This window comes from Fusarium redolens (genome assembly GCF_020744475.1).
Source record: "Fusarium redolens strain MPI-CAGE-AT-0023 chromosome Unknown BKA55scaffold_11, whole genome shotgun sequence".
Taxonomy (NCBI): Eukaryota; Fungi; Ascomycota; class Sordariomycetes; order Hypocreales; family Nectriaceae; genus Fusarium; species Fusarium redolens.
Genome location: NW_025763674.1, coordinates 1,453,947 through 1,477,660, shown reverse-complemented (window position 1 = coordinate 1,477,660; position 23,714 = coordinate 1,453,947). Strand labels below are relative to the sequence as shown.

The window sequence follows — 23,714 nt, the reverse complement described above, 5'->3', positions numbered from 1 at the left end:
ACTTGATTTCTGGTCTATTCTCGTCACAAGGTGATTCTCCTCGTACCGATACGAATCGATAATCACCCGTATAGCCATTAGTCGAGCGCCACAATTCTATCGAAGCTCGTATTCAACCTAAATCGGTTTTCACCGCAAAGTCGAATGTTTGCCATGTAGTATAAATAGTGGCTGTTATTCAGCTCATTTTCCCTCGTCAGATCTCAATCATCCTCTGTACTCAACACAAGCCATCCTTTCACTCGTCAAAATGAAGTTCAGCATCCTCACCGCCCTTACCGCCATTGTCGGCAGCGCTGCCGCTGCCAACCAAGCTGTTGTTACGAACGACTGCTCTGGTACTATCTATGTTCAGTCTTGGCCTTACAATGGCGGAGCTCCTGGACCTCTGGTGACCCTCAAGCCCGGACAGAAGTTCTCTGAGAACCTGCGCTCCACTGGCTCGGTTCGTTGATCCGTCACTGATTGCGTCAGGATTGGACATCTTGAACTAACAATATTCCTTACCATAGACTGTCAAGATTGCTACTACCAAGACTCTCACCAACCCTCTCTTCTTCGGTTACTCCTCTACCTCCAAGCCCAACTACGTTTACTGTGAGTCCAACACCCTATGATCGACATGATAATCATTGATCTAACAATATTCTACAGACGAGTTCAGCACGTAAGTTCAAATACTTACTCACTATTTTGACATTATACTAACATATCTAGTCAATGGGGTAACCCCTTCGCCAACAAGCACAACATTCTCACCACTGGTAAAGGATGCAAGCAGTTTGACTGCAAGGCTGGTGACGCTTCTTGCTACAGCACTCCCAGCATGAAGAAGGTCTATGGTTGTCCCAGCCCTGCTACTATCTCAGCCACCATCTGCGCCAAGTAGAGGAGACGTTAGAGAGACGGGGAATAGAGAGAGAAATATATAAATCTTATTGGTAGAGGTAGTAATACATATTCAATAATGTAAACGCTTAGCCTGAAGTGAAAGTCTTTTATCACTGCCACTTGGAACAATATCGTGCTTATCCTTATGTAGTAAGTCCTTAATATTTCTCCCCTTTCTGCCCTATGCTCCTAGTGAAAAAGACCACCCGATTTCAGAACATTTAATTGCTTGGTTCCCATCATTTCGAATTGACTACATGGGCTATTACTATGAACCCCAGGTATCTGTCAAACAAAGACTGTAGACCATTGGCCCAACGGTTCGTATCGCTAGTCAAGTACACATAAGAGGTCACTGAAGGAATATGCGTCAGTTTCTGTAAGTCCTTGATAGGAATGTCGCATTTGCTTACCGATTAAAGTAAAAGTGTTGGCATAGTCTCCATACAAGCAGATGATGTTGGATAAGCATTCGTTATGACAGTGGTACTGATATCAGATAGGTAAGAGTTAGACGTGATTATTGGCACCATAGTACGCAGAACGGCCTTGGTGGCGGCCTTGAGAGTTCGAGGGCCCCGGATAGTCGTCATGATAGGCTTCTTCTTGGCGGAATCCGCACGCTGGGTGTATAGTACTTAAGACCTGTTTGATTGATAGTTAAAGCTTATGTAAATAGTACTTAAGACCTGAAATGGCCTGTTATTCTTAAGCATCTTTGAAAGCTTGAGCTATTCCACCGGCCGTATCACGGATAGTTGAGAGTGGAGGGGATGTCAACAGGAGCTGGTAGAGTTTGAGCGACCTATCTGGAGTTATCTGGCGTAGGCACTGGTTTGGTTGCTGATGATGCGGCTGGAAAGAATAATTACTTAACACATTCTGCACCAACTGTGTCATAATCTCTAACACATAACTATAGTCACCACGGTCCTGACATAAGAATTGGCTGTCGCTGTTGTCATGGTGTAGTTCGAGCGATAGAGGTATTGGTCTCGGGAATCACGATTACTCTGACCATGCCAATGAATTTCTGACTATCGACAAGTTGGATTGCGACTGTTAGCACACTATTAGGAGTCAAGAGCAATTCTAAGCATCGTAGCATGCAAAGAAATGTATTTGCAGCTGCAGCGGCATCCCAAGTTTGGACACTCTGACTCCAAAGAAACAGCAAGGAATTGAGGGCGACCATAGTGGTCTAGCGGCAGCGAGATGGCAACTCCGCGAGCAAGAAACCATAAATGATGGTAGTATTCTGTGCAGTCTGCAGCACGGTAAGCAGAAATATCTATATTCAGTCAGCTGCTACAGAAAAAGAAACCGTTCACAATGTTTGGATAAGGGGCCAATTTGCTCAACGGAAATCTACTAGCTCATATACGGCCAAAGCCCTGCAGCTCAACGGGTATTTGTTATATACCAGCTTTTCTCTATAATTGCATGCAAGCGAGTGACACTGTCGAGAGGTTTAAGTGGCAGGGGCTTAACCGGGTGAAATCACATCTGCTACCCAAGTCAAGATCTACAGTCTAAGTTAAATGACTAATCGACCAGTCAGTGGAACAACGCACTGGTTACTTGCCAGTTCATGACAGGACACTCTCCAATTCGCTATTCACAGATCGCATGACAAGTACAACATGTTGAGTGAGTCATAAGTGCACCAGGGAAGACTTATTTATTATAGTACTAAACAAATCTGTTGACCTCACACCCCAGCTATTATTCTATGAGTCTATAGTCTGGGCCCCGAGAAGGCCCAGTTGAACAAGCTGCCAGGCATCTAGGCGTTGACGCGGTCGAATCCCTGCTGCATAGCCTTGAGGTGGCTCCAGTCATGGCTGTCAAGAGCAAGAGCCCAGGCCATGACACTCTTGATACCGCGGGTCTTGGCAAGAAGGTTGATCTTCTCAGCGATGAGCTCGGGAGTGTCCCAGGACCAGAAGATACGGTTGGGGGCATCCCAGTACCACTGCCCTCCATTGACCTTGTCGGTTCGGCCATTGTCGAGAGCCTTGTGGAATGAGGCGGAGAGATCAATGCCGTCACACTTGCCGTAGGCAGACTGGCAGCCAGTACCGCAGTGAGCAGGGGTGTCACCACTATATCATGTTAGCTTTCATCTAGGTAACGAGAGAAGATACTTACCACCAGCCGGAACCACCACAGCAAGATCCAGTAGCGCACTTGAAGAAGGTACCAGCACCGCAAGTAGCATCAGGAGTAGCAGTCAAGTTGGTAGGAGCAGAAACAAAGTTGGCGGCCTCAAAGGTCATGGAGCCAGACTTTCCAGTGTCGCTACCATCCTTGGGGTTCTCGAGAAGCTCAGTAGGGCAGCCGATGGGCTGGTTGCAAGTGTAACCTTGCTTGGTAGTGAACCACTTGGCGTAGAAGGGGATGCCGAGGACGAGCTTGTGAGCGGGGAAACCGAGGGAGAGATACTTGTCGATGGCACGAGCGGCACCCTTGACGGAGACGTGGTGGGTGGTGTAGTGATCACGGCGGTTCATGAGATCATAGGTCATGACCTGGAGAGGTTAGTGGGTGGTTTCATAAGGCTGAGGAGGGGCATTTACGTTGACAAAGTCGACGGACTTTTCAATGAGAGGAGTCTCGCTGGGGACGTAGGCAATCATGTCGCGCTCAAGAGCAGGGACAGCGATGGAGAGCTCCTTCTTGCCGATGAACTTCTTGATCTCCTTAAGGAGCTTAGGGAAGGCCTTGATCTCGTAGGTCTTCTTGGAGTTGACAACCTGCTTGTAGTCCGCGCCGTTACCACCGGGGTACTCCATGTCGATGTCTGAGTCTGTTAGCCAATCTTCCCAGCAAACTAATGTGTTCAATTCACATACCAACACAGTCGTAACCGAGTCTATCAAGAGTAGAAGCAACGTTACGCGCAAACCTCTCACGGCTTTTGTCGGTCTTGAGACCCTCATCGAATCCAGCATTGTCGCCCCAACCACCAATAGCAAGACAGACCTTGATGTCATGGTCGAAAAGAGCGCGAACCTGCTTAAGAGGCTGGAAAGGCTCATACTTGCCAGCAGGCTCGGTGGTGAAGAGCGAAGAGTTGGCAAAAGACATCATGACGTGGGTGACGCTGTGAGTAACATCCTTGGGAGGAAGATCAGCAGTATGCCACTGGTCATAGTAAATGATGTTGCGCGAACAGCTCGCCTCGGCGACGGCGTAGGCACTGAGGCCCAAGAGGGTAGAAACACGCATTGTTAGAGAAGTTCAAAAATGAGTGACTTTGTTTAAATGAGTGTAGTATGCAAAACAGTAATAATGAAAAAAGAATGAAGACCGTTGGAGGTTGACTAAATACAAAAAAAAGTAGGCGGTGATTCAGCCCTTTAAATCAATGACAGCGCGCCCGGCCCGGACGAATCGAAAGGTTTAACGCAGTGCCGCTGTCCCTTTTTGCCAATTAAGTTTAATTGGAAGCTAACCGTACATTTTTCTAGAAAGGAGAGTCAGCGTTTCACTGGCGTAGCTTGCGTATTATAGAGTTTAATTACCCTTTGACGCCCCAGGTTTCAAATTTCCACCACTGAGAGCGCATGAGTCCGGGTTACATAGCCTCAACTTAAAAACGCACAGATCACGGCAATTCTGTAGCGTCATTTCGACAGTGGTGAGGTTGTTTCGGCATTTGTTCAGTGGCTGACGCTGACTCGGCGAGCATCCGATCGTTCCGGTGTTTCGGGTCTCGGTGGGATGGATGGGCTGGGGAATAAGCCTTATGGCCGTGCCCTGACTGCTGACGTGCAGAGCATAGAGAAGATTGTTTCTAGTTTACTTGGATGAAGAAGCATTGAGGCGCCACCCATAAAGCTCTGTCTTCTGTGTGTGCAAATAACTATTCTCTGAGAGTCTTTGCTATTTTAAACACGTCTTATTCTTTCCCCAGAGTTGAATTAAATGCCTTGGCTCAAGACCTGACAATCTAGGGTAGTAGTGGATGACCCGATCCGATATTCCGATGTAAACCTCTTCCAATCAAAATGGACATCTCATATCATGTATGGTACCTTGAACTGCAGGGTACAGAATTAAGTTAGGGTTCAATACGAGTTCGAGATGAGACGGCCACTTTGTATGTTCAGACTTTTAACACTACCCTTGGTGGCCATACAAAGTTGAGATACCAGATAGAGCCAAGTAAACTAATCAGTCGCTCCTGAAAGTAACACCCAGTACTAATTTGTCAATGTCTCATTACGCTACATGATTCAGCTGTGTGTATCTTTCATTAATCATGAATGGGTACCTTCAACTCGCTCTAGAGCCTACTCGAAATGCCATTCTCCCTCTGAATAAACCAGTCAACCGTCGTAGCCACTCCCTCTTCCAACGACACCCTAGGCTTCCAGCCCAATACCCTCTCAGCAAGACTCGTATCTGGCTTTCGCCTAATAGGATCATCTTCCCTCTTCGGCAACAACTGAACAGCAACAGGATCTTCATATCCTGTTTTCTCGGCCACGACTCGAGATATTATATCTGCAATCTCACTAATCTCCATCTCAAGATCACTCCCGATATTGATCGGCTCGTGATAGTCGCTGTTCATCAGTGCCTCTAATCCCCGAACACAGTCGTTGGCGTGTTGGAAGCATCGTGTTGCGTGTCCATCACCGAATATCGTGATTGGTTCTCGTTTCAGAGCTGCCATGATGAAATTTGGAACAGCTCGACCGTCCTCTGGCTCCATGAATGGGCCATAGGCGTTGAAGATTCGTGCGATGCGGACTTCGAGACCGTGTTCGGCTTGGTAGGCATATCCTAGTGCTTCCATGACTCTCTTGCCTTCGTCGTAACAGGAGCGCGGGCCGAAGCAGTTCACATTGCCTCGATAGTCTTCGCGTTGGCATGCGATTTGCGAGTCGCCATACACTTCTGTGATAGCATTTATTAGCATATATGGCTAGCGGGAGAAATTGAAACCGTACCTGATGTACTAGCAAGAAGTACTCGAGCATTATGTTTCAATGCATAGTCTAAAACGTTCGATGCGCCATTGAAGCACGTTTGCAGGATATCAATTGGTTGAGTCTCGAAATGCACAGGACTCGCAGGGCATGCGAGATGGTAGATTTGCTCGACTCCATCTATCCACGGTAGAGGATCTCGTACATCAGCTCTATAAAATGTCAGCACTGAATCAATCTGTTGGGATCAATTATGCGCACTGAATATATCGCACTCGCTTGTCTGATCGGAAATTATCGAGGGTGCTTTGAGATCCCGTCCATAGCGAATCAATCACGACGACTTCGTGGTTCTTCTCGAGGAGTAGCTGGATTAAATTGCAGCCGAGGAACCCAGCGCCCTGTCGATAAGATTAGTTTCATTTCTGCGTCACTGCCATAGGCTCGCTTACACCAGTGACGATGATAACCATGCTGTAGTATTCACGGTATAAAATGAAGCTGATGATTTGCGGCACAACGCAGTTAGTTTCTGTAATGGAAATGGAGAAAAAGAGGGCATCGAGCTTGTAGAATTAATTATAGACGCAGTCATAAAATATTATCTGTTTTCAAGTCAAACGGGCATCATCGATCTGCCAGGGTGAGACATCAGCTTTCAGCTGACAAGGCGTAAGCGAAAATCTTGCCCTTATAAGTTGCCAAGATCATTTTAGCTCGGTATCTACCGAGCTGATCCGGCACTATCTACGTCATGTTCACCCTTCTGTGTCCCTCATTGGGAAATGTCTTGTCACATCCCGTGTTGCACGGAGGATCTGACGTATACGGCGTTGCCAAAAGCAGTTGGGTTGTGACGAAAGAGATGTTGACAGCTGTTGAGGCATTAGGGTATAGAAAAAGAAAGTATAGACTCAAGCATGCGAATATAAAGGCTTATTAACCACAGAGAGGTTGGGGCATTTCTTAATCACAGATCTACCTGAGACTTCCAGGTGGAAGAGCCTGTTGATATCTAGCTCACCTCTCAATTGCCTGGTGCACGGACATGACTTTGCTTCATGCAACACAAAACATGATGCCATATGACTACCCCAACCGAGATTAAAGATCGACTCAAGTATTTGATTGTGTAACACAAGCCCGCTCGGGGTAGAATGTCTAATAACAAAGGTACTATCTATGTCTGGTCTCTCATGCCCTCTACAAAGCCAGAGCGAGAACAAGGAGTCCAAGAACGCCAGAGACAAATGTCTTGGTACCAGCGCTGGTAGGTGTAGCAACGGGGGCCTTAGTACCGCTAGCGCCCCCAGACGAGGAAGAGTTTCCAGAGCCAGAAGCAGCACATTTCGCAGCACTCTCCTTCAAGACAGTGAGCTCATCACCGATAACACCGCCATCACCGTGAACGAAGTTCCAAGACAGAGCAGTCTCGTTATGGACGGTCAACTTGGCGAAACCAAAGTGAGTCTGGTCAAGGAACATGGTCATGTTGAGACGAGGCTCGCCGTCGAGGGTGCTGTGGCTCTCGAGGTTACCTGCGGCTCCGTTGACGAGGTGGACCATTGACTTTCCGGGGTTGGTCTTGTAGGTGTTGTTGTTGATGATGGAGCCAGAGTCGATGGTACCGTTGTGGCCCATGGGCTGAAGACGCTCATACCAGTGAATGTGACTGTCAAGTGTTAGTATCGGTTCTGAGGAATGATCGTGAAGATATTGACTCACCCAGCAATGTAGACATCAACGTTGTTCTTCAACATCAAATCCTCAAACGCAGCACGAATGTTGACCTGGTACTTGGCCACCTCAGAGCTATACATAGGACGATGTCCCATGACAATAACCCAAGGAGTCTTGCATCTATCAACGCTCTCAAGATCCTTAGCCAACCACTGATACTGCTCATAGTTCTTGGTATCATTATAAGAACCATGAACAGCACCGAAGGGACCAGAATCAGTGACATATGTCTCATTCGCCTTAGGATGCGTCTCATCGCCCTTGAGATCCGCAGCAAACGGCTTCTCAGGGCTGTTGGCGTAATCGGTCTCTGTGTTGATAGACACAAAGTGAGCTAGACCGTAGTCGAAGGAGTACCAGAAGTTACCAACACCACCAGACTTCTCGCCAGACATGTGGAAGCGGTTCTGGAAAGCGGTGAAGTTGCGCTGAGAGGGAGGGCAGGAGTAGTAGTTGAGCGTGGTGTTGGGAAGAGTACCGTTGCTCTTGTCGTTGTTGAGATAAGCAGACAAGGTGTTGTTGCCGCCGTCGAACTCGGCGCAGGTGGCTTCGTGGTTACCGGGAACAACCATGTAAGGAATCTTGAGGGTGATGCTGTTGAGCCACTGCTGCCAAAGATCCCAGTTTGACTCGTACAGAACGCTCATGTCACCACCACGAGGACTGCCCTGGTTAGCGACCTCGCCCTTGGGAAGAGGAGTCTTGTAGTCATCAGGAATAGGGCCACCGCCGGGAAGACTGGTTGAAGTTCCGTTGTAACAAACAGGCCAGTCATCCTCGCAGGGCAGAATGCCAGAGAACCAATCATCAGCATAGCTCAGATCACCGCCGTGCCAAGCAAAAGCAGCACCGTCAGAAACGGCCTTGTTGAGATACTTGTAGGTACCAGCGGCGTTAGTATATCCCATGTCGTTAAGAACAGCGATGGTGAACTCTGACTTGTCGCCTGCTTCACGAGCAGTAGTGAAGCTCAGAACATCAGACTTGGTAGTGCCGTTGGCAGCAGGAATCTGGTAGTAGTAAGTCTTGCCAGGCTTGAGATCGTCGATTTGAACATCATGAAAGAACTGATTGCACTGCGTAACAGCCTTGACGGCAGAACAAGGAGGAGTGCGATCATAGCTAGATGCATGGTTAGCCAATGACGATCAAACGCGCAGACAAATCGGGTAATGCCATGCGCCAAGCCGCGGAAACTTACGTAGTAGTCGAACCCGTAGCCTTATTCTTCAGCTCAGAAGCACTCGTTCCCCAATGAACAGCAGGCGCAGCACCAAGTCCAAAAGGTGTCTGGTAGTGGATATTGATACCACCAGGTGTGTACGACAGCGAAATAACATTGACGTTGTTGCTGGGGTTTGAAGAGCCAGGCTTCACGGCCGGAGGCTCGACAAGACGAGGGAATCCTTTTCCATTGCCGTTGACGGTGGGATCGACCCAATCGCCGACAGGAACTGCAGGGCCTTTGTAGGGATACTTCTCATCGACGACTGGCTTTGAAAGAGCGGGTGCAGTGAGGAGAGCAGCCAGGAGGCTGGGGGCAGCGATGGACTTCATTACGAACCGAGGTTGAGCTTACTACCTAGCGAGTCGGCAATGAGAGACTTTAAGGAATCTGCAACTACCATCCTCTCTTATTACAAATGCAACCTTGAGTATCCGTATATATAATCCATATCGTCGCGGAAGTCCCCATCTGGTCGGAACTCAGCTGCCGGATCATCATCACCACCGTTAACAACAACGGATCTGACGGCTCTCGCCGGTGGCATATCAAGTTTAGTCCCATCCTCACCCCTGTAAAATAACACCTCAACCCAATCAAGGTTGATTACGATGAAACGTGATGACGAGACTAAGATAAGCTTCTAGCAAAAAGACTCGGCCGAAGATAACGTATTCAGCTTAAAGTCTTAATTGTAGATGCATAAAGCCAATGTGTTAGAGTGTCGCTTCCACGTGGTAAGTAGCATTGTTGGGTTTTTTATTTGCTGATGGGTTGGACTCCATAAATCACGGCTTTTCGGCAGCTGTGTTATGGTGCTCTGTTGGTAATTTCTGGTCATCAATTGGCTGGTGCTGTGACTGTCCCCCGCATTTGTGCACAGATCCCTGCTTCGATTGTTCAAAAGTGCCAACCAGGTTCGCTACGGGACGAAAGAATACACTAACTCGCTCACACCGAAAGTCCCCTTTTTCAAGTTTAGCCTTTTCTGTCACCTCTTGTATGGCCAGCTCAAAGACCTACACGTTCTCTACAAGCTGTGAGCAAGGTGTTCAGAGGGAAGCTCAAATGTATATATTATCAATACCGTTTGTACTAGTAGTAGTACTAAATATCGCGCTATCGAAACAAACGTCCTCTACGAAATCGCAGAAAGACACCCGGTACGTAGCAAGGGACGGTTTAACAACAGCTTCCCAGACGGCCAGCTACCCTGCACCAAGGAACTTAGATGGCGTTGATTAACATACCAATAACGTGCCACCATAACTCTGTATCTGACTTGCAGTATCACAGAACTGTCTCGCTTTATTGCCAGAAAAAAGATATGCTTTTTCAAGGCTATTGTCATTATCATCTACTAGAACGACTGATTTAGACTCATCAAACAGCAGATCCCAGGAAGTTACAACCTTGTATATCAGTAGATCCACGCAGCGGGGCCAGATGCAAAGCTGATGCCGTCAAAGTTGTAAAGCTTCTGGTATATGTTATAATCGCTCTTCCTTCTATGAGTCTATGTACTATGTCATGCAGACGGATGAGTTAAGCGATATCAAGACCGGAACGACGGGAGCGCACAGATCTGTCCACGGAAAATATTGTTCCGTGCCAATTACAGTCCCCGGCTGGAGGTTTCAATGCATGATCTGCATGCCGCAATCATGGCATTTCTTGCAATTGCCCAGTCCAAATATGTTATACCCCGCCTCGGAACAACTCCGTCTATCCCTTTCCAGACATTATGCTTAAACAAGATCTTCCGTTGACATCCCTTGGTCATAAGATCGGCTCATGATTTGTTGGGATGAGGAAACAAGGTCAGGTCTAGGATCTGAAACTCAGGACCTGTGTAGATATAAGTAGCCCGTTATTCGCTATGTGAAACTTGCGAGCCTGAACGAATTGTCTTGGCAAACGAGTCAACTTACAGCCCAGCACAAATTTTGCCGTCGACTCTTTTCTGATGCTGTCCAAATACCTTCTGGCTGCCTTGGGTAGCATCTTGGCTCAGAACACTGCAGTTCACGCAGCGTCAAGCATTGACTATCTCTTCACTTTGTCAGTCACTTAGTAATATAGCTGCGGGCCACAAATTGACGTCTTTTAGTGGCGACTCATACTCCCAGACAGGGTTCGACGTCAACGGTCAAAAGCCCTCCGCCGCAAACCCAATCGGCAACCCCCCGTTCCCCGGATGGACAGCAGCTGGCGGTGCCAACTGGGTTGGAGATATGGTTAAAGAGCAGAACAACTCTCTTGTTCTGTCGTACAATTTTGCTTATGGAGGCGCCACTGTCGATGCTAATATCGTCAAGCCCTATACAAGCACTGTCTTGAGTATGGTGGATCAAGTTAACCAATTCTCCAACTCTGTTGGTAAGCACCCAGCTGGGACCTCATGGACAGCGCAGAACACCATTGCAGGAGTCTGGATCGGCGTTAATGACGTCGGAAACTCCTTCTATCTGCAGGACTCAGCTGCTGTGGTTGAGAAGGCTACTACAAGATACTTTGAGCTGCTGCAGGTCTTGTACAAGGCTGGCTTGCGCAAGTTTGTCCTGCTTAGCGTCCCACGTGAGTATTTGGGCACTGCCGAATTGCGAAATATCCACACTAACAATATCCATAGCCACGGAGTTGACACCATTGATGATCCAGCAAGGTACTGACTCCAACGCCCTTCTTGTCAAGGCCATAAAGCTATACAACAGCAAGTTGGCCTCAAAGCTCAGCGCATTCAAGCAAGCCAACTCTGGTGTCAAAACTCTCCTTGTCGACACATCCGTTTCTTTTAAGAAGGCTATCAACGACCCCAAGAACTACGGTGCTCCTGATGCAACTTGCTTCAACAACGATGGAAAGTCATGCGTAAGTAACCTCACTTGAGTGGAGACTCGTAATACTAACATCGTGACAGCTGTGGTTCAATGACTACCACCCGGGGATTGCTATTAACAGGCTTGTGGCTGAGCAGGTGGCTAATGAGCTAGAGTCTAATGGCTTTGGATGGTAAACCTATTAAACCTTGGACTGCTTACCGGTAAGCACACGCTATTGTCAAGCTTGTCCCGGAAATGAAGTTTTTAGTTTAAGTGAGCCTTGGCTTAGGGGATTTGGTCTATCTTATTGGAAGCCATGAGATAAACATCACTTGTTCAAGCTGCAAGCCTAAAGCATTGCATAGGTTAACCTGCGTTTTGTTCAGATGAGGCCTCGCAATCTTCTCAGTTATATAACTGTCAATATTACCCTGGAGTCTACCAGTTATGTTCGGGCAACTTGCCACCATGAGCTTCCCCTTCAGCTATGTAGGAAAAAGGATTTGTCCTAAAGGTGACTCGGAAACTCAGAGTCAGCATTATATCATTTTGCTTCACCAAAAGCGATAAGACGTGTACTAAAGGCATTGCGGGCTCGGGACCTGTTACCAAATCAGTCGCTTACTCAACCAGGCACCTTTGTCGAGTAAGATTCATTGGCGAACCGTATCTTGTGGAGCTATTCCTGTCACGTATCGTCAGCCCTAGTCCATATTGACATTGAAGATGCGACACATCTGACATTATGCTTATTCCAACAACATGGGTACAGGCTCGTGAGCAGCATCTATTGGCTAAAGCTCTAAGATCCGACTTATGCCGGAGTTAAGTCTCCCCTGTCATTGCAGTAAATAACCGTAAGTCAGACAATTATGTCACTGGGGGTCTGAGCGATAAATACTCGATATGGCCGCTCGTTGAGTGATGAACCACTGCCTCCCACCACTAATCTCACATCAATTTCATCTTATGACCATGTGTTTCCCCAGTGAGCAGAAAGTTGACTTTCAGGTATGTATAGATCCCTCTGAGTAAAGCTATGGTTCCCTTACTCCCAGGACAGACTTTCCGGAACGTTATACACAACCAGTTAAGCTCCACTTCAGAGATTAGACATGGCATCTGCCCTAGTACCGAGGAGCCTCTTTGGGAGTCACCCGTATCGACCCAAGATGACGTTGACCGAGCTGTAAGCGCTGCCAAGGCGGCATATCCTGGGTGGCGAAAGCTATCATGGGATGAGCGTGCCAGTTACCTTGTCAAATTCGCAGATGCTATCGAAGCACACAAGAAAGAGTTTGTTGAGCTTCTCGGTCGTGAAGCTGGTAAACCGCCCCAGGCTGGTGCTTTTGAGCTTATGCTTGTTATGGAGCATATTCGAGAGACTCCAAAACTGAGGATCAGGGAGGAGAAGCCCGAGGACAATGAAGATGTAAGTTCCACATTGATTACCAGTCTGACAATCAAGGGAGACTAATGATAGGCAAAGAGAACTGCCGTTGTACGCTATGTCCCTCTTGGCGTCGGCGTCGGCATCGTTCCATGGAACTTCCCCATGTTGCTCGGCATTGGAAAAGCGTATCCTGCTATGCTGGCCGGGAACACCTTCATATGGAAGCCCTCACCATATACTCCTTATTCTGCCCTTAAGCTGGCAGAGATTGGGGCCAAAGTCTTGCCCCCTGGCGTATTCCAGGCTCTGAGCGGTGGTGACGATCTTGGCCCTATGCTGACGGCACATCCTGATGTAGCCAAAGTGAGCTTCACGGGTTCTACTGAGACAGGTAAAAAGATTATGGCGGCCTGTGCTTCAACTTTGAAGCGGGTCACTCTTGAGTTGGGCGGGAACGATGCTGCGATCATCTGTGAAGATGTTGATATCCCTGTAGTTGCAGGAAAGGTACATTTCTCCTCACGTTATCCGATGAAGGGAAAGTTCACTGACGAGTCGACAGGTCGCATTTCTGGCCTATGTCCACTGTGGGCAAATCTGCATGAACATCAAGCGCATATATGTGCATGAGAGCATCTATGACAAGTTCCTTTCTGAAGTAGTCAAGTTCCTGGATAGTCTCAGAATTGGCGACTTCTCCGATCCTCAAGCCTTCTTTGGACCTATACAGAACAAGACGCAGTATGAGAAACTCCAACGTCTCTATGAACAGATTGACAAGCAAGGATGGAAGCGTGCATTTGGTAGCACATCAACTGCAAGATCAGGTAAAGGCTACTTCATGCCACCTGTTCTTATTGACAACCCACCCGAGGACTCGGAAGTCGTGCAAGCTGAACCCTTTGGTCCAATCGTCCCAGTCATGAAGTGGCAGTCAGAAGATGACGTTATTAGGTGTGTCAATGCATCGGTGTTTGGTCTCGGAGCCTCCGTCTGGAGTAGAGACGTGACTCGTGCTCGAAGAATGGCTGAACAGTTGGAGGCTGGAAGTATTTGGGTCAACACACATTTCGAGGTTGCGCCTAATGTTCCCTTTGGTGGGCATAAGCAGAGCGGTATTGGCATGGATTGGGGAGAGGTCGGTCTTAAAGGCTGGTGCAATCCTCAGGCTTACTGGGTGAAGCATTCTGGATGATGGAAACAAACATTATGAGTTGAGATCTATAGCCATAAGGAAACAATTAAATAAAATACGGATGCCTGAAACGACTGAAGACGTCCCACTATTCGTCCTTTATCACCATCACGACGACCTTTCCCCTTGTTCGACCCGACTCGACTTTATCCCAGGCCTCCTCAAAGTCATCCAAACCAACCACGCTATCAATATGCGGCTTAATCTGACCGGCCTCCAGAAGTTTGGTGATGACATCCAGATCCTTACCGACCGGGTCAATGACAAAGAAGATACTGTTGACCTGCTTCTTGACATCCTCCGGACGATTCTGCTCTGGCACAGCACATACACTGACAAGAGTTCCCCCCTCTCGTACTGCATACCACGTCTGAGCCAGAGAAGGCATGCCGATACAGTCGAAGATAAGGTCGAACTGTCGAGAGGCGGGATCTTCGGCAACCCACTCTCCGATGCTTTGCTTCTTGTAGTCAATCGTCTCAGTCGCACCAAGCTGTCGAACGAAATCGATGTTCTGTGTACCAACCACAGCCGTGATGGTCTTGACTCCAGCGATACGAGCGAGCTGTACAGCCCAGCTGCCTACTCCCCCAGCAGCGCCATTAATAAGAACCCGAACCTTGGCGTTCTTCTCCCGTGCAGCTGCATCACCCGCAAGAGCCTCTGAATCCAAACCTCCTCTTGTAAACAGTCCCTGGTATGCAGTAAGTGCACTAATAGGACTCGCCGCAGTTTCAGCCCAGGTCAAGGTCTCAGGTCTGATTGCAAGCTCAGAGACTCGTGCAAGGACGTACTCAGCAGCCGCACCAGGGCGATTTGCCTCGACACGGGCATAGACCTCGTCGCCGGGTTTGAAGCCGCTGTTCTCTGGGGCTGAGGCGACGGTTCCTGCGAGATCTTGGCCTGGGATGGGGATCTTGTCGCCGATGAACTCGGGTGCCCAGAGAGCCCAGTCGAGTTCACCCTTGCAGGGACAAGTGGCGTGGACTTTGACGAGGACGTCTTGAGGATGGCTGGGGGTAGGGACGGGTTGCTGGGAAGAGAGGATAAGCTTATGTGAGTGCTTATCTGGCTGGAGGACAGCCTTCATAGTCGCTGGAAGATTAGATGGAGCCATTTTTAAGATGTATTACAATGTTGTCAAGTATTGGAAATGATGTCTGATGAGGTATTTGAGAATAGCGACAGCGACGCAGTAACATATAAATACTCTGGTCAGCCACAAGAGCTATTATTCAACATTACATTATCCCCGTCTGAAACCGGAAACCACATCTCTACACCCTTGTACTCCGCGAAGGGAGTCAGCGAAAAACGCCACTCAGCGGTTTCCCGTGTGTTGATTACCCGGATACCCGCCCGATGGCCATGTCAGCCTGCATGCCAAGCGACACAGTTGCGGCATCCGGGCCAATTATATGTCTTGAAATGTTCCTCGGAGATGCACTATACCGTGTTTGTCAGCTCGCGCTCTGCTCGGGAACAACCCAAAGCGCGAGGCTTATTCTCTTAAGAAATGACTCTTTGATGCTATCAGTGGCGCAAAGAAGCCTGCTACTGACCTTAATGGTTCAACTGTTGAAGCTTGCATTATATGCGGCATTCCCGTATGACTCAGTTTTCTTATGTTAACGTAAAGCTCGAACTCAAGTTGACCTTGCGATAAGCAAAAATTCGATGGCCGGAGTAAAACTATTCATACGGCTGGATGTTTAAAAAGGCAATAAACTTGGTCTCAATGCTTTCTCTGACTTCCTCATCCTGAGTACCCGCTAGATGAGACGAACAATGGTGAACCCCTCCCGCGATATCACTCCCGTCCTCCTCACGCTCGGTATTCATTATCTTCATGAGAAGAACCTCCTCTGGTCTGATCACTGATGCAGTGCCACTTATGATTCGCATTAGCCTTGGTCAACAGTACGTCCGATCAGAAGAGTCGTCGATAAAAGGAATTGCTGGAAAGCCTTGACTCTTGAGCTGATTTTACGTCCAGCTGAACGAATCTCCTTGATCGGATACCTTGAGAGAGGCATTGGTATCACCGCTCGTACGGATGGCGGGATGACCTGGTTGGCTGGATAGGATATATAATCTGCCCTTCAAACCCGGGAAGTGCTCAGACAACCAAGATAACGTCGCTTGAGGTCATCAAGATCCGTAGTTTGTAGGCATTGAAAACAAGACCATAACCATACAAACGCCGTTGGTTCTATTTGGCCCAAGATATCAACTGTTCGGTGTTCTATGGTTGTTGCGTAACTTTGAACATCGAAACAAAAGTATTGACAAAAGGAAAGTCAGAAGTAATATTTCGGAATGAAAATGCGCTGTTAGAACTTTCAGGTCGAAGTTGCATTTGGAAACGGCTTTAAGACGGTTATGTGACTATTGAGGTCTAGTAATAAGCAACCGCTCGAGGTCACTGCGATGGGTTTCAGTTCGAGTTACGAATATGTACATTAGAAAAAAAGTATCGTGTATAAAAGACTCTCTTTTAAATAAAGCGCAAGTCTACCCACTCCCCATCTGCAGTACCTAGAGTTCCCCATCCATGATTCCATGCACATAAGCCTCCCCCACGATAGAATAACACTCTTGGATGTTTAAATTTCTCTTCCGGACTACAAAAGGTACACGCCCGCCAGAAAGAAGAACGACTTCATCGCCGAGTTGGGCAGATGGAGGTGCAAGGCCTATATATCCCCCATTTGTAACAAACAATCTTCGATACCAAGAAACATGGTGCATAGTACATTCATAGAGCTCACCATCCTGATTCAACCCCCCTTGCCATGATGGGGGTCCTGTATTGAGCGAAAGATTGAGTCGATGCCAGGTGTCAAACCCGGGCTCACGATGTCTGCACTTTGAGTATCAGCCGAATCCGTAAAATACTCCCGGAGTTCTTCCCGAGCTTGCAATGCAAACGCGGCGAACTTATGAGTCCAGTCTTCGCTGACAGGGTAGAAGGTTGTTCTAAGACCGATATTTCCGATCAGCGTGCGCCAAAAGGCGTCAATCATAGAACCAGCCTCGCCATTAATGCTCGGGTAGGGCGCACTAAAGTCGATCATGTTCGCCCAATTCTCAAGTGTTAGCTGAATCGTTTGTTCTGCCATGGGACATATCTTCGATATCTTGTCAACTTTGTATGCTGACAATTTCAGGATATCTGGATCCGCAGGTGAGTACTGTAGACGGACATCTCGTCCTACTGCAGCTGCATATAAGGTCAAGGACCCAGGCCGCGGTGGCATGCAAAGAATAGAAGCGACCTGATGCACGCTGTAGTCTGGAACCCAACTAGAAAGCTGATGTAAATGACGAAATCTGACATCTTCGATACCAGAAAGGGTATCTAGTGAGCCTTGGCTGATAAGGTGAAGAGTAACATCTCGAAAGACCTCAACAACAGACTTTCTATAATCCGGCCTAAGTGACGGCGGTAGCGCTTCTCTTCTCCCGCTCTCTGCCAGATTTATCAAGGCAAATATCTTGTCGACTGGCTTCGTAGCTTTGAAACGTCGCGTCGATGCCAGCAAGAGATCTAAGCTCTGATACTCTCCTTGCTGGTGCCGTGCATGACAGTTCATCATGCCTGTAATGAAGCCCGCTGCACCAGAGACTTTGTACATCTGGTGGAAGAGCTTAATCCATGAACTCTCAGCAAGGAATGTCGCGGCCCTTCCAACAACATCAAATGGTAGCATCAACAATCTGCAGAATAAAGCCGGGTTCTGAGAGACTGCAACTTCTTGGATGATCCAAGCACGCTGAAACGCTGCTCGTGAGATGAACTGCATGAGAGAGGCCCATATTGGGGCGTGATACTCTGGTAGGCCGACACTCCTCATGTATATAGGGTTAAGCAGCGCGTTGATGCCAGGGCGGGGAAGTCCAGATGCCAAGAGAGAGGTTTCCAGACGATCTAAAGATACCAGTAAGTCCATTACTGCCTCTGTATTCTCATCCGGCTCGCCAATCCAAAAGAGATCCATGGAAGCACGTTGGTAGATCTCACACATCTGCCCTATTTGCTGAACGCACTCATCCTTGTCGTCTTGGTTAATACATATCTGATCTATCCAGATGATACGCTCCCTAGTTGTTTTGCGGTAATTCTGAAGGAAGTTCTAGAGATTAAGGTTAATGTTGAGGTACTTGTCGTTAATTAATACAGGCCGGAAGGTCTTGGGCAGACTTTTCTCGTGCCATGTATAGGATAAGGTGATATATTGTGGGGTCTCTTGCGCAGCAAGATCTGCATTAAACATCCTGCAACGCAGAATATCTTGTCCCCCATCTGATAGGATCTGAAGCAAGCGGAAGCTGGTGGAGCTGGCGAGACTCTGATATGTTAATCTTGGTGCATCTTGAGGTATTTGAAGACCTTGAGAGTTTACGTTTGTGAATATCTCTGATGCGCTTATGGGCTCCCGCTTGAACGCAGACTGAGCTGAAATAGTAATTGACCTGCTTGAAGGCTCTTTCGATTAGCTCTTCCACAAGTCTGTATGGTTTATCTATGAAGTTCCAGGCGGATCTAGTGAGAGAACGAAGAGCTCTTTTCTTAACGCTGTGTAAAGCTAGACATGTTTTTGGAAATACGGGACTCCAAGGTCCTAAAGAATAAGGCAGAATACTTCCTCTGACAAGGCATAACTTTATTGCGCGTATATATGAAGCAGTGAGTTGATGCCTTACCCCGCTTTGCGATCTTTAACTGTTGGCTACTCAGTCTTGTAGCCGCAGGCTTACCCTTATAGGCTCCCTGCAGCTATTATACCGTCGCGTTATGGATGAAGTCACCCCGTAGATGAATTTACCTGTGATGCAGACTCGGTAACCTCTATCATATGTATATGTATAGATGGAAAGAAGAGTAATGGATGTGAATTTATTTAGCGACTAGATCTATATTTCTTTACCGCCTGTTTAGTGCGGAGGCACCTAAGGCTTCGTCTTTTTATCATCAGCTGCCCGTCTCCATTTTGCGCCAAACTTCCATTGAATAGCCAAGCTCCCCATTGCAACACCCTGCACCGCGACACAGACAGTAAAAGCCAACCCGACACCGATAGAGTTGATCATTGGCATAACAAAGCTCGTGCCCCCGGCGGCGAATAAGCATCTGGCAAGGTTCAAGCTCGCGCTGGCAGCGGCGCTGCGGTCGTGAAATACATCGACAAGATAGGTCATGACGACAGACTGCATGGAAACAGCAGCCCAACCCGTGATAAATGTCGACACGATTGGCACAGCGATGTGGACCTGATGGGGATACTGTATGGTCCAGCCAAAGAGCAAGATTGACGCGCATTGAAGGAGGGAAAACAGGGGGACGAGGCGGAGACGCGCCGTCTCCAGCGGGAAGTCATTTTCCTGGTCTTTCTGCACATTGGCAGGTTCAGCGTCATCCTCTGTATTACTCCTCGCAACGCGGGCATCATGCCGAGCCTTGAAACGGCGGTAGTCGAGATTGAGTATCTTGCCAGTAATGAGTGTACCTACCATGGAGCCCACTCCGTTGGCGATAAAAGTCAGGCCGATCTCAGTCTCTGTGAGACCATAACTATCCTCGAATAGGCTAGACATGGCCGTGATGCTCATCTGCCAAACGGCATAATAGATTGCCAGGAAGACGATGATCGGAGCGGCGTGCTTGCTGATCAGGATGCGAAAGGGTCCTGTGACATCGACGTGTTTCTTCGCCACTGGCGCTGTGGAAACCCCACCATTATTCCATTGGATTTTGGTCGTCTTCTGATAAACACGTAGAGGGTATTTGGCCAGGGCGTGTGTAGGTATCCAGCCCCCATTAGCAACGATGGACCTCAGCGTCTCGGGCAAGAGCAGGACCAAGAAAACCAGGAAAACGCCGGTATAGATGGTCAACAGCCAGAAGATGGATCTCCAACCAAGAGATCCGGCCAGCGCACCGCCGATAATTGGTCCCACTGCCACAGGCACCAGCAGCCCTGCTTGAAATATACCCATGAGCCCACCGCGATTATCCCGGGTCGTAATATCCCCGATAACGCCTGAACCTATAGCAATTGTACTGGCACTGCCAGTACTCTGAATGCACCTCAACACAACCATGGTCGCGTAGTTCTTGGCTTCTGCTAGACCAATACATGCTCCTAGGAAGACAATCAAGGTAAGTAAGTATGCGAGTCGTCGTCCCTTGACATCCGATATTGGGCCCCAGAGGCTGGGAGCTAACCCTTGGAAGATTAGGTATGAAGTAACCGTGAGATTGATCAACTCAATCGAGACGTCGAGATCATGGGCGATGGTCGGGAGGGCGGGGAAGTAGATGTTTGACGCGAAACCCGAGACTATACTAGTATTAACAAGGGGTAAAGTGAGTATAATATGTGAGCTTACATGTTGCCGCTATGGAGACGATTGTCACGATCAAGGCAGTTTGGCGTTTGTCGAAGATGCTATACGGCTCTGGGGCAGGCAAGGGGGCCGCTACAGGCGCAGGTGTCGCAGGTGATTCTGTGCCAGTCATTGTTTACGATACTGAATACGACAATATGGCGATGGAAATCATCTGCATTTCGGAGCTGGAAGGAATTGAAGTCGAAGATATTGGTTTTATAGCGTTGACTGCTCAAGGTCATGACGCAAGTACAGGGCTTGCCGGAGTTCGGAGTTGAGCATTTACTGCAGTGGAGATGTGGCGTGCTCAGCTCCGAAATGTGACAGCTAATTTGTTAGCCCCATAACTTATACGGCATAGATCTGATGGATTTGAGATTAACCCATAAATCATTTCTGTTGTCTAAGCACTCGCTTTGTCTAAATCTGATTAACGATACTCTTATAACGTTGTTGTTGACTTAACTCTTTCCCGAGATATAAAAGTATTTACATCAAGGTGCTAGATCTGCACTCCAGGACACACCTGACCAGAAATTATAACCCTCACTCTCTTCACTCCCACCAGGAAACGGCATGAACATGTTCATAAATTGCGTTGCATCTGTCGGTACACCTGCCACGGTCCCAAAGTCCGTCCACTGGTCTGGGATCGTTAGGACAGGGGGCATCACCAAGGGCGACTTGACAATCTGCCTCAAGTTTAGAATGATCTCAGGCACCTCAAAGAATTGTCCAGAGTCGGCTAAAGCGCGCTCTCTCTCGGCGAAAGCTTTCAGAACAAAATGTGTTGCAGGGTTTGGTGTAAGGTGATGTAACAGGGAGTTCCTGACGTATAGGGACTCGAAGACAGCCCAGCCGCGATCAGCCAAGGAACCAGTGGGACTGTGGTACAGAAATGTGGAGAGGGAGGTAATAAGGTCAAGGTTGAAGTGTAGATGGATATACCAAGAAAAGCCCCATTTATTCATCAGATCGTAGGAATCTCTCGCGTTCTCGCAACTCTGCAGGATAAGTTTGAAGAGGTTGTCCCGAGGGGAGAAGATGTGAACGCCCCAATCAGGCGATTCCTGCATAGGATTCATCATGTCATACAATCTTTTGATGAGTTGAGGACGAATCCCCAGGGCTGCCGCATGAACGTTGCTTGCCTTTAGATCAACAAATCGTTTCTCAATATCTAGAAGATCAGCCTCAAGTTCCTGAATAAGGACACGGTTGCGTTCCAGGCTGGCGGGAATAGCGTTCCCTTCATTAAGCCCCAAGATGTTCGACTCAACAGCTCGACGCGCGTCTTCATCAAGAAGATATGCTGTCAGACGATTCATCACCAAGATGAAAGCCATCTCTGTAGGACCATCTCTAGACACCAACTCACTTGTGGCATCACGAAATAGATCCGCATCGTTGAGGTTGAGGGGCTGTTTTGTATCGAAGCTTTTTGGAATATAGCTCTGCGTCAAACCAATGTCGATGCCGAGTTTGATATCATATAAGACAATCTGCCACCAGATGCGGCGACGCATCTCAGTCTCGAAGGGTGACAGGGAGAAATGCGTGCCATCGCGATGATAGCCCATGCTCATAGCAATTCTTATTATGGAACCTGACAGAATCCACGAAGCATGCTTGTTGCACTGGGCCATCAAGATGATCTTCGTTGTTAGTCAGTAAATTCTCGGCAAAAAGGGTAAGGAACATACTGAAATGTGAATCAGTGCCTGGAGAATAACCACATTATACCGTTTCAACGAATCAAAACGCACGATCACGACGCTCGCGCTTTGCAAGATCTCTTGCAGTACAACCTCTCGTGATCTCCCATCGCCCATGACACTTGTTACTTCATCAGTTCTCAGTGAAAGTACCGCCAACCCAAAGATACTATACAGCAACGCCTGTTGATCTAGGGGAAGCGAGTTTATATCTGCAGCTGCGGATACGATAAAAGGCTGCATGGTAGGTGCGTGGATAATTTTGATGAGCGGGTTGACGTGGTCGAGGAAGATCTGCCAGAGCTTGAAAATAGTGACGGGATCGAGTGGCGCACTTTTGGAAGAACTGGGTGAAGAGGATTCGGAGGGGTCAGGAGATGCGACCTCTTCTGACAAGAGACCCTCGGGTAGATCCTGTTCAATTAGCTCCCTCATTTTCTGAATCTAGATAGACTTTTAGCACATGCCGACGGTACACGACGGAAAGGGTATACCTGGTCGTTCAGAGTCGTCCAGAGCTCACCATCGACAGGTGCTCTTGTCTGAATACTAACAGTCTCGCCCACGCTCAGGCTATTTTCATTCTGGCTGCCCGCTTTGGCGCCATTAGTCTGCAGCGACTCGCCAGTGGAATACCCCTCAACGGCCACGTATTTTTGGAGTAATGTTTCACATTTAGTGAGGCGCTCTTGAAGGACTGCAGCAGCAGTCTTGACTTTGGATCTCGCGGGTGCTGGTTTCGAGGGAATGCAGATGATATCGTTCTATCTTGGTTAGTCCAATCGAATAGTGAAGATGAATAAATAATTAAAATAGCGTCACCGCTAATCAAGTACATCTGTGAATGTGTGTTGAAGAGAAGAGAAGAGAAGACAAGTACCTTGAGACAGTGAGCACAAGGAATGACCCTGTTACAGCGAATCTTCCTCTTCCGGCAATTGACACAAGAAAGCACCCGGTCATTCGGTCTGCTAAACCCTCCGCCAGCTCCCCTCCCATCGGAATCGGCTGAATGTATCGTGGCCATGATGAACCTAGGAATGATCGTAAAGAAAGGGGAACGAGACGGTACACAGCGGACTACGCTCCGTCCAACAAGTGCGGGCTAGACACGGACTCACGGACTGGTAGGACCTCGCACCTTTTATTCTTCCTTTGCTTGTTGTAAGATTCGCGGTCTGAAGTCGATAAGCAAGCATATTCGTAAGCGTGGTGCAGATGTTCTAACCGCATGAGGAGACATGTCGCGATCGGTGGCAAGCCTTCGACTTTGCCATTTCCAGTAAGCACATATCCATCTTGGCTGGATATCAAAATTAAACTATAAATAAGGGAATTTCTTGCATCAAGGAGAAATAACAGAAGATAACAGAAGCTACAAAGACAGTCGCCAAGAGCCT

The 23,714-nt window shown here is 48.1% G+C and overlaps 9 protein-coding genes across 9 annotated transcripts; 2 read left to right on the top strand and 7 right to left on the bottom strand.

The window, feature by feature from the left end:
* The first annotated feature begins 56 nt into the window (after positions 1–56).
* On the top strand, positions 57–980 carry BKA55DRAFT_574017 (uncharacterized protein). Its single transcript, XM_046193265.1, has 3 exons — positions 57–445; positions 513–610; positions 718–980. The coding sequence occupies exons 1-3, from the start codon at positions 251–253 to the stop codon at positions 887–889; spliced, it is 465 nt and encodes a 154-aa protein (XP_046047739.1). The 5' UTR covers positions 57–250; the 3' UTR covers positions 890–980.
* A 1,537-nt stretch (positions 981–2,517) lies between these two features.
* Positions 2,518–4,352, bottom strand: BKA55DRAFT_618733 (glycoside hydrolase superfamily). The gene is made up of 4 exons (XM_046196739.1): positions 3,747–4,352; positions 3,471–3,694; positions 3,043–3,422; positions 2,518–2,996 (listed from the first exon to the last, which is right to left on the bottom strand). Exons 1-4 carry the CDS (start codon positions 4,120–4,122, stop codon positions 2,678–2,680), a joined length of 1,299 nt encoding a protein of 432 aa, XP_046047738.1. The 5' UTR covers positions 4,123–4,352; the 3' UTR covers positions 2,518–2,677.
* Positions 4,353–4,965: 613 nt separating this feature from the next.
* BKA55DRAFT_665099 (uncharacterized protein) lies at positions 4,966–6,482 on the bottom strand. Its single transcript, XM_046197736.1, has 4 exons — positions 6,284–6,482; positions 6,093–6,232; positions 5,853–6,043; positions 4,966–5,799 (listed from the first exon to the last, which is right to left on the bottom strand). The coding sequence occupies exons 1-4, from the start codon at positions 6,302–6,304 to the stop codon at positions 5,183–5,185; spliced, it is 969 nt and encodes a 322-aa protein (XP_046047737.1). The 5' UTR covers positions 6,305–6,482; the 3' UTR covers positions 4,966–5,182.
* Positions 6,483–6,958: 476 nt separating this feature from the next.
* On the bottom strand, positions 6,959–9,296 carry BKA55DRAFT_665098 (Metallo-dependent phosphatase-like protein). Its single transcript, XM_046197735.1, has 3 exons — positions 8,773–9,296; positions 7,557–8,693; positions 6,959–7,503 (listed from the first exon to the last, which is right to left on the bottom strand). The coding sequence occupies exons 1-3, from the start codon at positions 9,126–9,128 to the stop codon at positions 7,035–7,037; spliced, it is 1,962 nt and encodes a 653-aa protein (XP_046047736.1). The 5' UTR covers positions 9,129–9,296; the 3' UTR covers positions 6,959–7,034.
* Positions 9,297–10,762: 1,466 nt separating this feature from the next.
* BKA55DRAFT_647580 (Aldehyde/histidinol dehydrogenase) lies at positions 10,763–14,206 on the top strand (the record flags this gene model as incomplete). Its single annotated transcript, XM_046197232.1, has 10 exons — positions 10,763–10,857; positions 10,907–11,373; positions 11,429–11,667; positions 11,717–11,808; positions 11,893–11,915; positions 12,541–12,629; positions 12,682–13,050; positions 13,108–13,374; positions 13,411–13,518; positions 13,574–14,206. 10 exons carry the CDS (start codon positions 10,763–10,765, stop codon positions 14,204–14,206), a joined length of 2,382 nt encoding a protein of 793 aa, XP_046047735.1.
* BKA55DRAFT_574013 (uncharacterized protein) lies at positions 14,204–15,492 on the bottom strand. Its single transcript, XM_046193264.1, has one exon. It carries the CDS (start codon positions 15,321–15,323, stop codon positions 14,295–14,297), a length of 1,029 nt encoding a protein of 342 aa, XP_046047734.1. The 5' UTR covers positions 15,324–15,492; the 3' UTR covers positions 14,204–14,294.
* Positions 15,493–16,684: 1,192 nt separating this feature from the next.
* BKA55DRAFT_704459 (heterokaryon incompatibility protein-domain-containing protein) lies at positions 16,685–18,869 on the bottom strand (the record flags this gene model as incomplete). Its single annotated transcript, XM_046200643.1, has 8 exons — positions 16,685–16,995; positions 17,055–17,074; positions 17,105–17,159; positions 17,193–17,834; positions 17,871–17,893; positions 17,924–18,342; positions 18,388–18,682; positions 18,853–18,869. The coding sequence occupies 8 exons, from the start codon at positions 18,867–18,869 to the stop codon at positions 16,745–16,747; spliced, it is 1,722 nt and encodes a 573-aa protein (XP_046047733.1). The 3' UTR covers positions 16,685–16,744.
* A 290-nt stretch (positions 18,870–19,159) lies between these two features.
* Positions 19,160–20,729, bottom strand: BKA55DRAFT_677375 (major facilitator superfamily domain-containing protein; the record flags this gene model as incomplete). Its single annotated transcript, XM_046198114.1, has 2 exons — positions 19,160–20,550; positions 20,600–20,729. 2 exons carry the CDS (start codon positions 20,727–20,729, stop codon positions 19,160–19,162), a joined length of 1,521 nt encoding a protein of 506 aa, XP_046047732.1.
* A 241-nt stretch (positions 20,730–20,970) lies between these two features.
* Positions 20,971–23,501, bottom strand: BKA55DRAFT_677374 (fungal-specific transcription factor domain-containing protein). The gene is made up of 4 exons (XM_046198113.1): positions 23,195–23,501; positions 22,809–23,078; positions 22,303–22,758; positions 20,971–22,254 (listed from the first exon to the last, which is right to left on the bottom strand). Exons 1-4 carry the CDS (start codon positions 23,339–23,341, stop codon positions 21,094–21,096), a joined length of 2,034 nt encoding a protein of 677 aa, XP_046047731.1. The 5' UTR covers positions 23,342–23,501; the 3' UTR covers positions 20,971–21,093.
* Positions 23,502–23,714: the final 213 nt, after the last annotated feature.

Excerpts from the sequence above, each read along its gene's own strand:
- BKA55DRAFT_574017 (XM_046193265.1), top strand. The coding sequence starts at position 251 with ATGAAGTTCAGCATCCTCACCGCCCTTACCGCCATTGTCGGCAGCGCT. Across the intron at positions 446-512 it reads ACCTGCGCTCCACTGGCTCG|ACTGTCAAGATTGCTACTAC; the intron begins GTTCGTTGATCC and ends TCCTTACCATAG. Across the intron at positions 611-717 it reads GTTTACTGTGAGTCCAACAC|TCAATGGGGTAACCCCTTCG; the intron begins CCTATGATCGAC and ends TAACATATCTAG.
- BKA55DRAFT_618733 (XM_046196739.1), bottom strand. The coding sequence starts at position 4,122 with ATGCGTGTTTCTACCCTCTTGGGCCTCAGTGCCTACGCCGTCGCCGAG. Across the intron at positions 3,695-3,746 it reads ACTCGGTTACGACTGTGTTG|ACATCGACATGGAGTACCCC; the intron begins GTATGTGAATTG and ends TAACAGACTCAG. Across the intron at positions 2,997-3,042 it reads TGTGGTGGTTCCGGCTGGTG|TGGTGACACCCCTGCTCACT; the intron begins GTAAGTATCTTC and ends AACATGATATAG.
- BKA55DRAFT_665099 (XM_046197736.1), bottom strand. The coding sequence starts at position 6,304 with ATGGTTATCATCGTCACTGGT. Across the intron at positions 6,044-6,092 it reads AAGCGAGTGCGATATATTCA|AGCTGATGTACGAGATCCTC; the intron begins GTGCGCATAATT and ends GACATTTTATAG. Across the intron at positions 5,800-5,852 it reads ACTTCTTGCTAGTACATCAG|AAGTGTATGGCGACTCGCAA; the intron begins GTACGGTTTCAA and ends ATGCTATCACAG.
- BKA55DRAFT_665098 (XM_046197735.1), bottom strand. The coding sequence starts at position 9,128 with ATGAAGTCCATCGCTGCCCCCAGCCTCCTGGCTGCTCTCCTCACTGCA. Across the intron at positions 8,694-8,772 it reads GCTACGGGTTCGACTACTAC|CTATGATCGCACTCCTCCTT; the intron begins GTAAGTTTCCGC and ends CCATGCATCTAG. Across the intron at positions 7,504-7,556 it reads GTTGATGTCTACATTGCTGG|TCACATTCACTGGTATGAGC; the intron begins GTGAGTCAATAT and ends AACACTTGACAG.
- BKA55DRAFT_574013 (XM_046193264.1), bottom strand. The coding sequence starts at position 15,323 with ATGGCTCCATCTAATCTTCCAGCGACTATGAAGGCTGTCCTCCAGCCA.
- BKA55DRAFT_677374 (XM_046198113.1), bottom strand. The coding sequence starts at position 23,341 with ATGGCCACGATACATTCAGCCGATTCCGATGGGAGGGGAGCTGGCGGA. Across the intron at positions 22,759-22,808 it reads GGACGACTCTGAACGACCAG|ATTCAGAAAATGAGGGAGCT; the intron begins GTATACCCTTTC and ends AAGTCTATCTAG. Across the intron at positions 22,255-22,302 it reads AGGCACTGATTCACATTTCA|ATCATCTTGATGGCCCAGTG; the intron begins GTATGTTCCTTA and ends CTAACAACGAAG.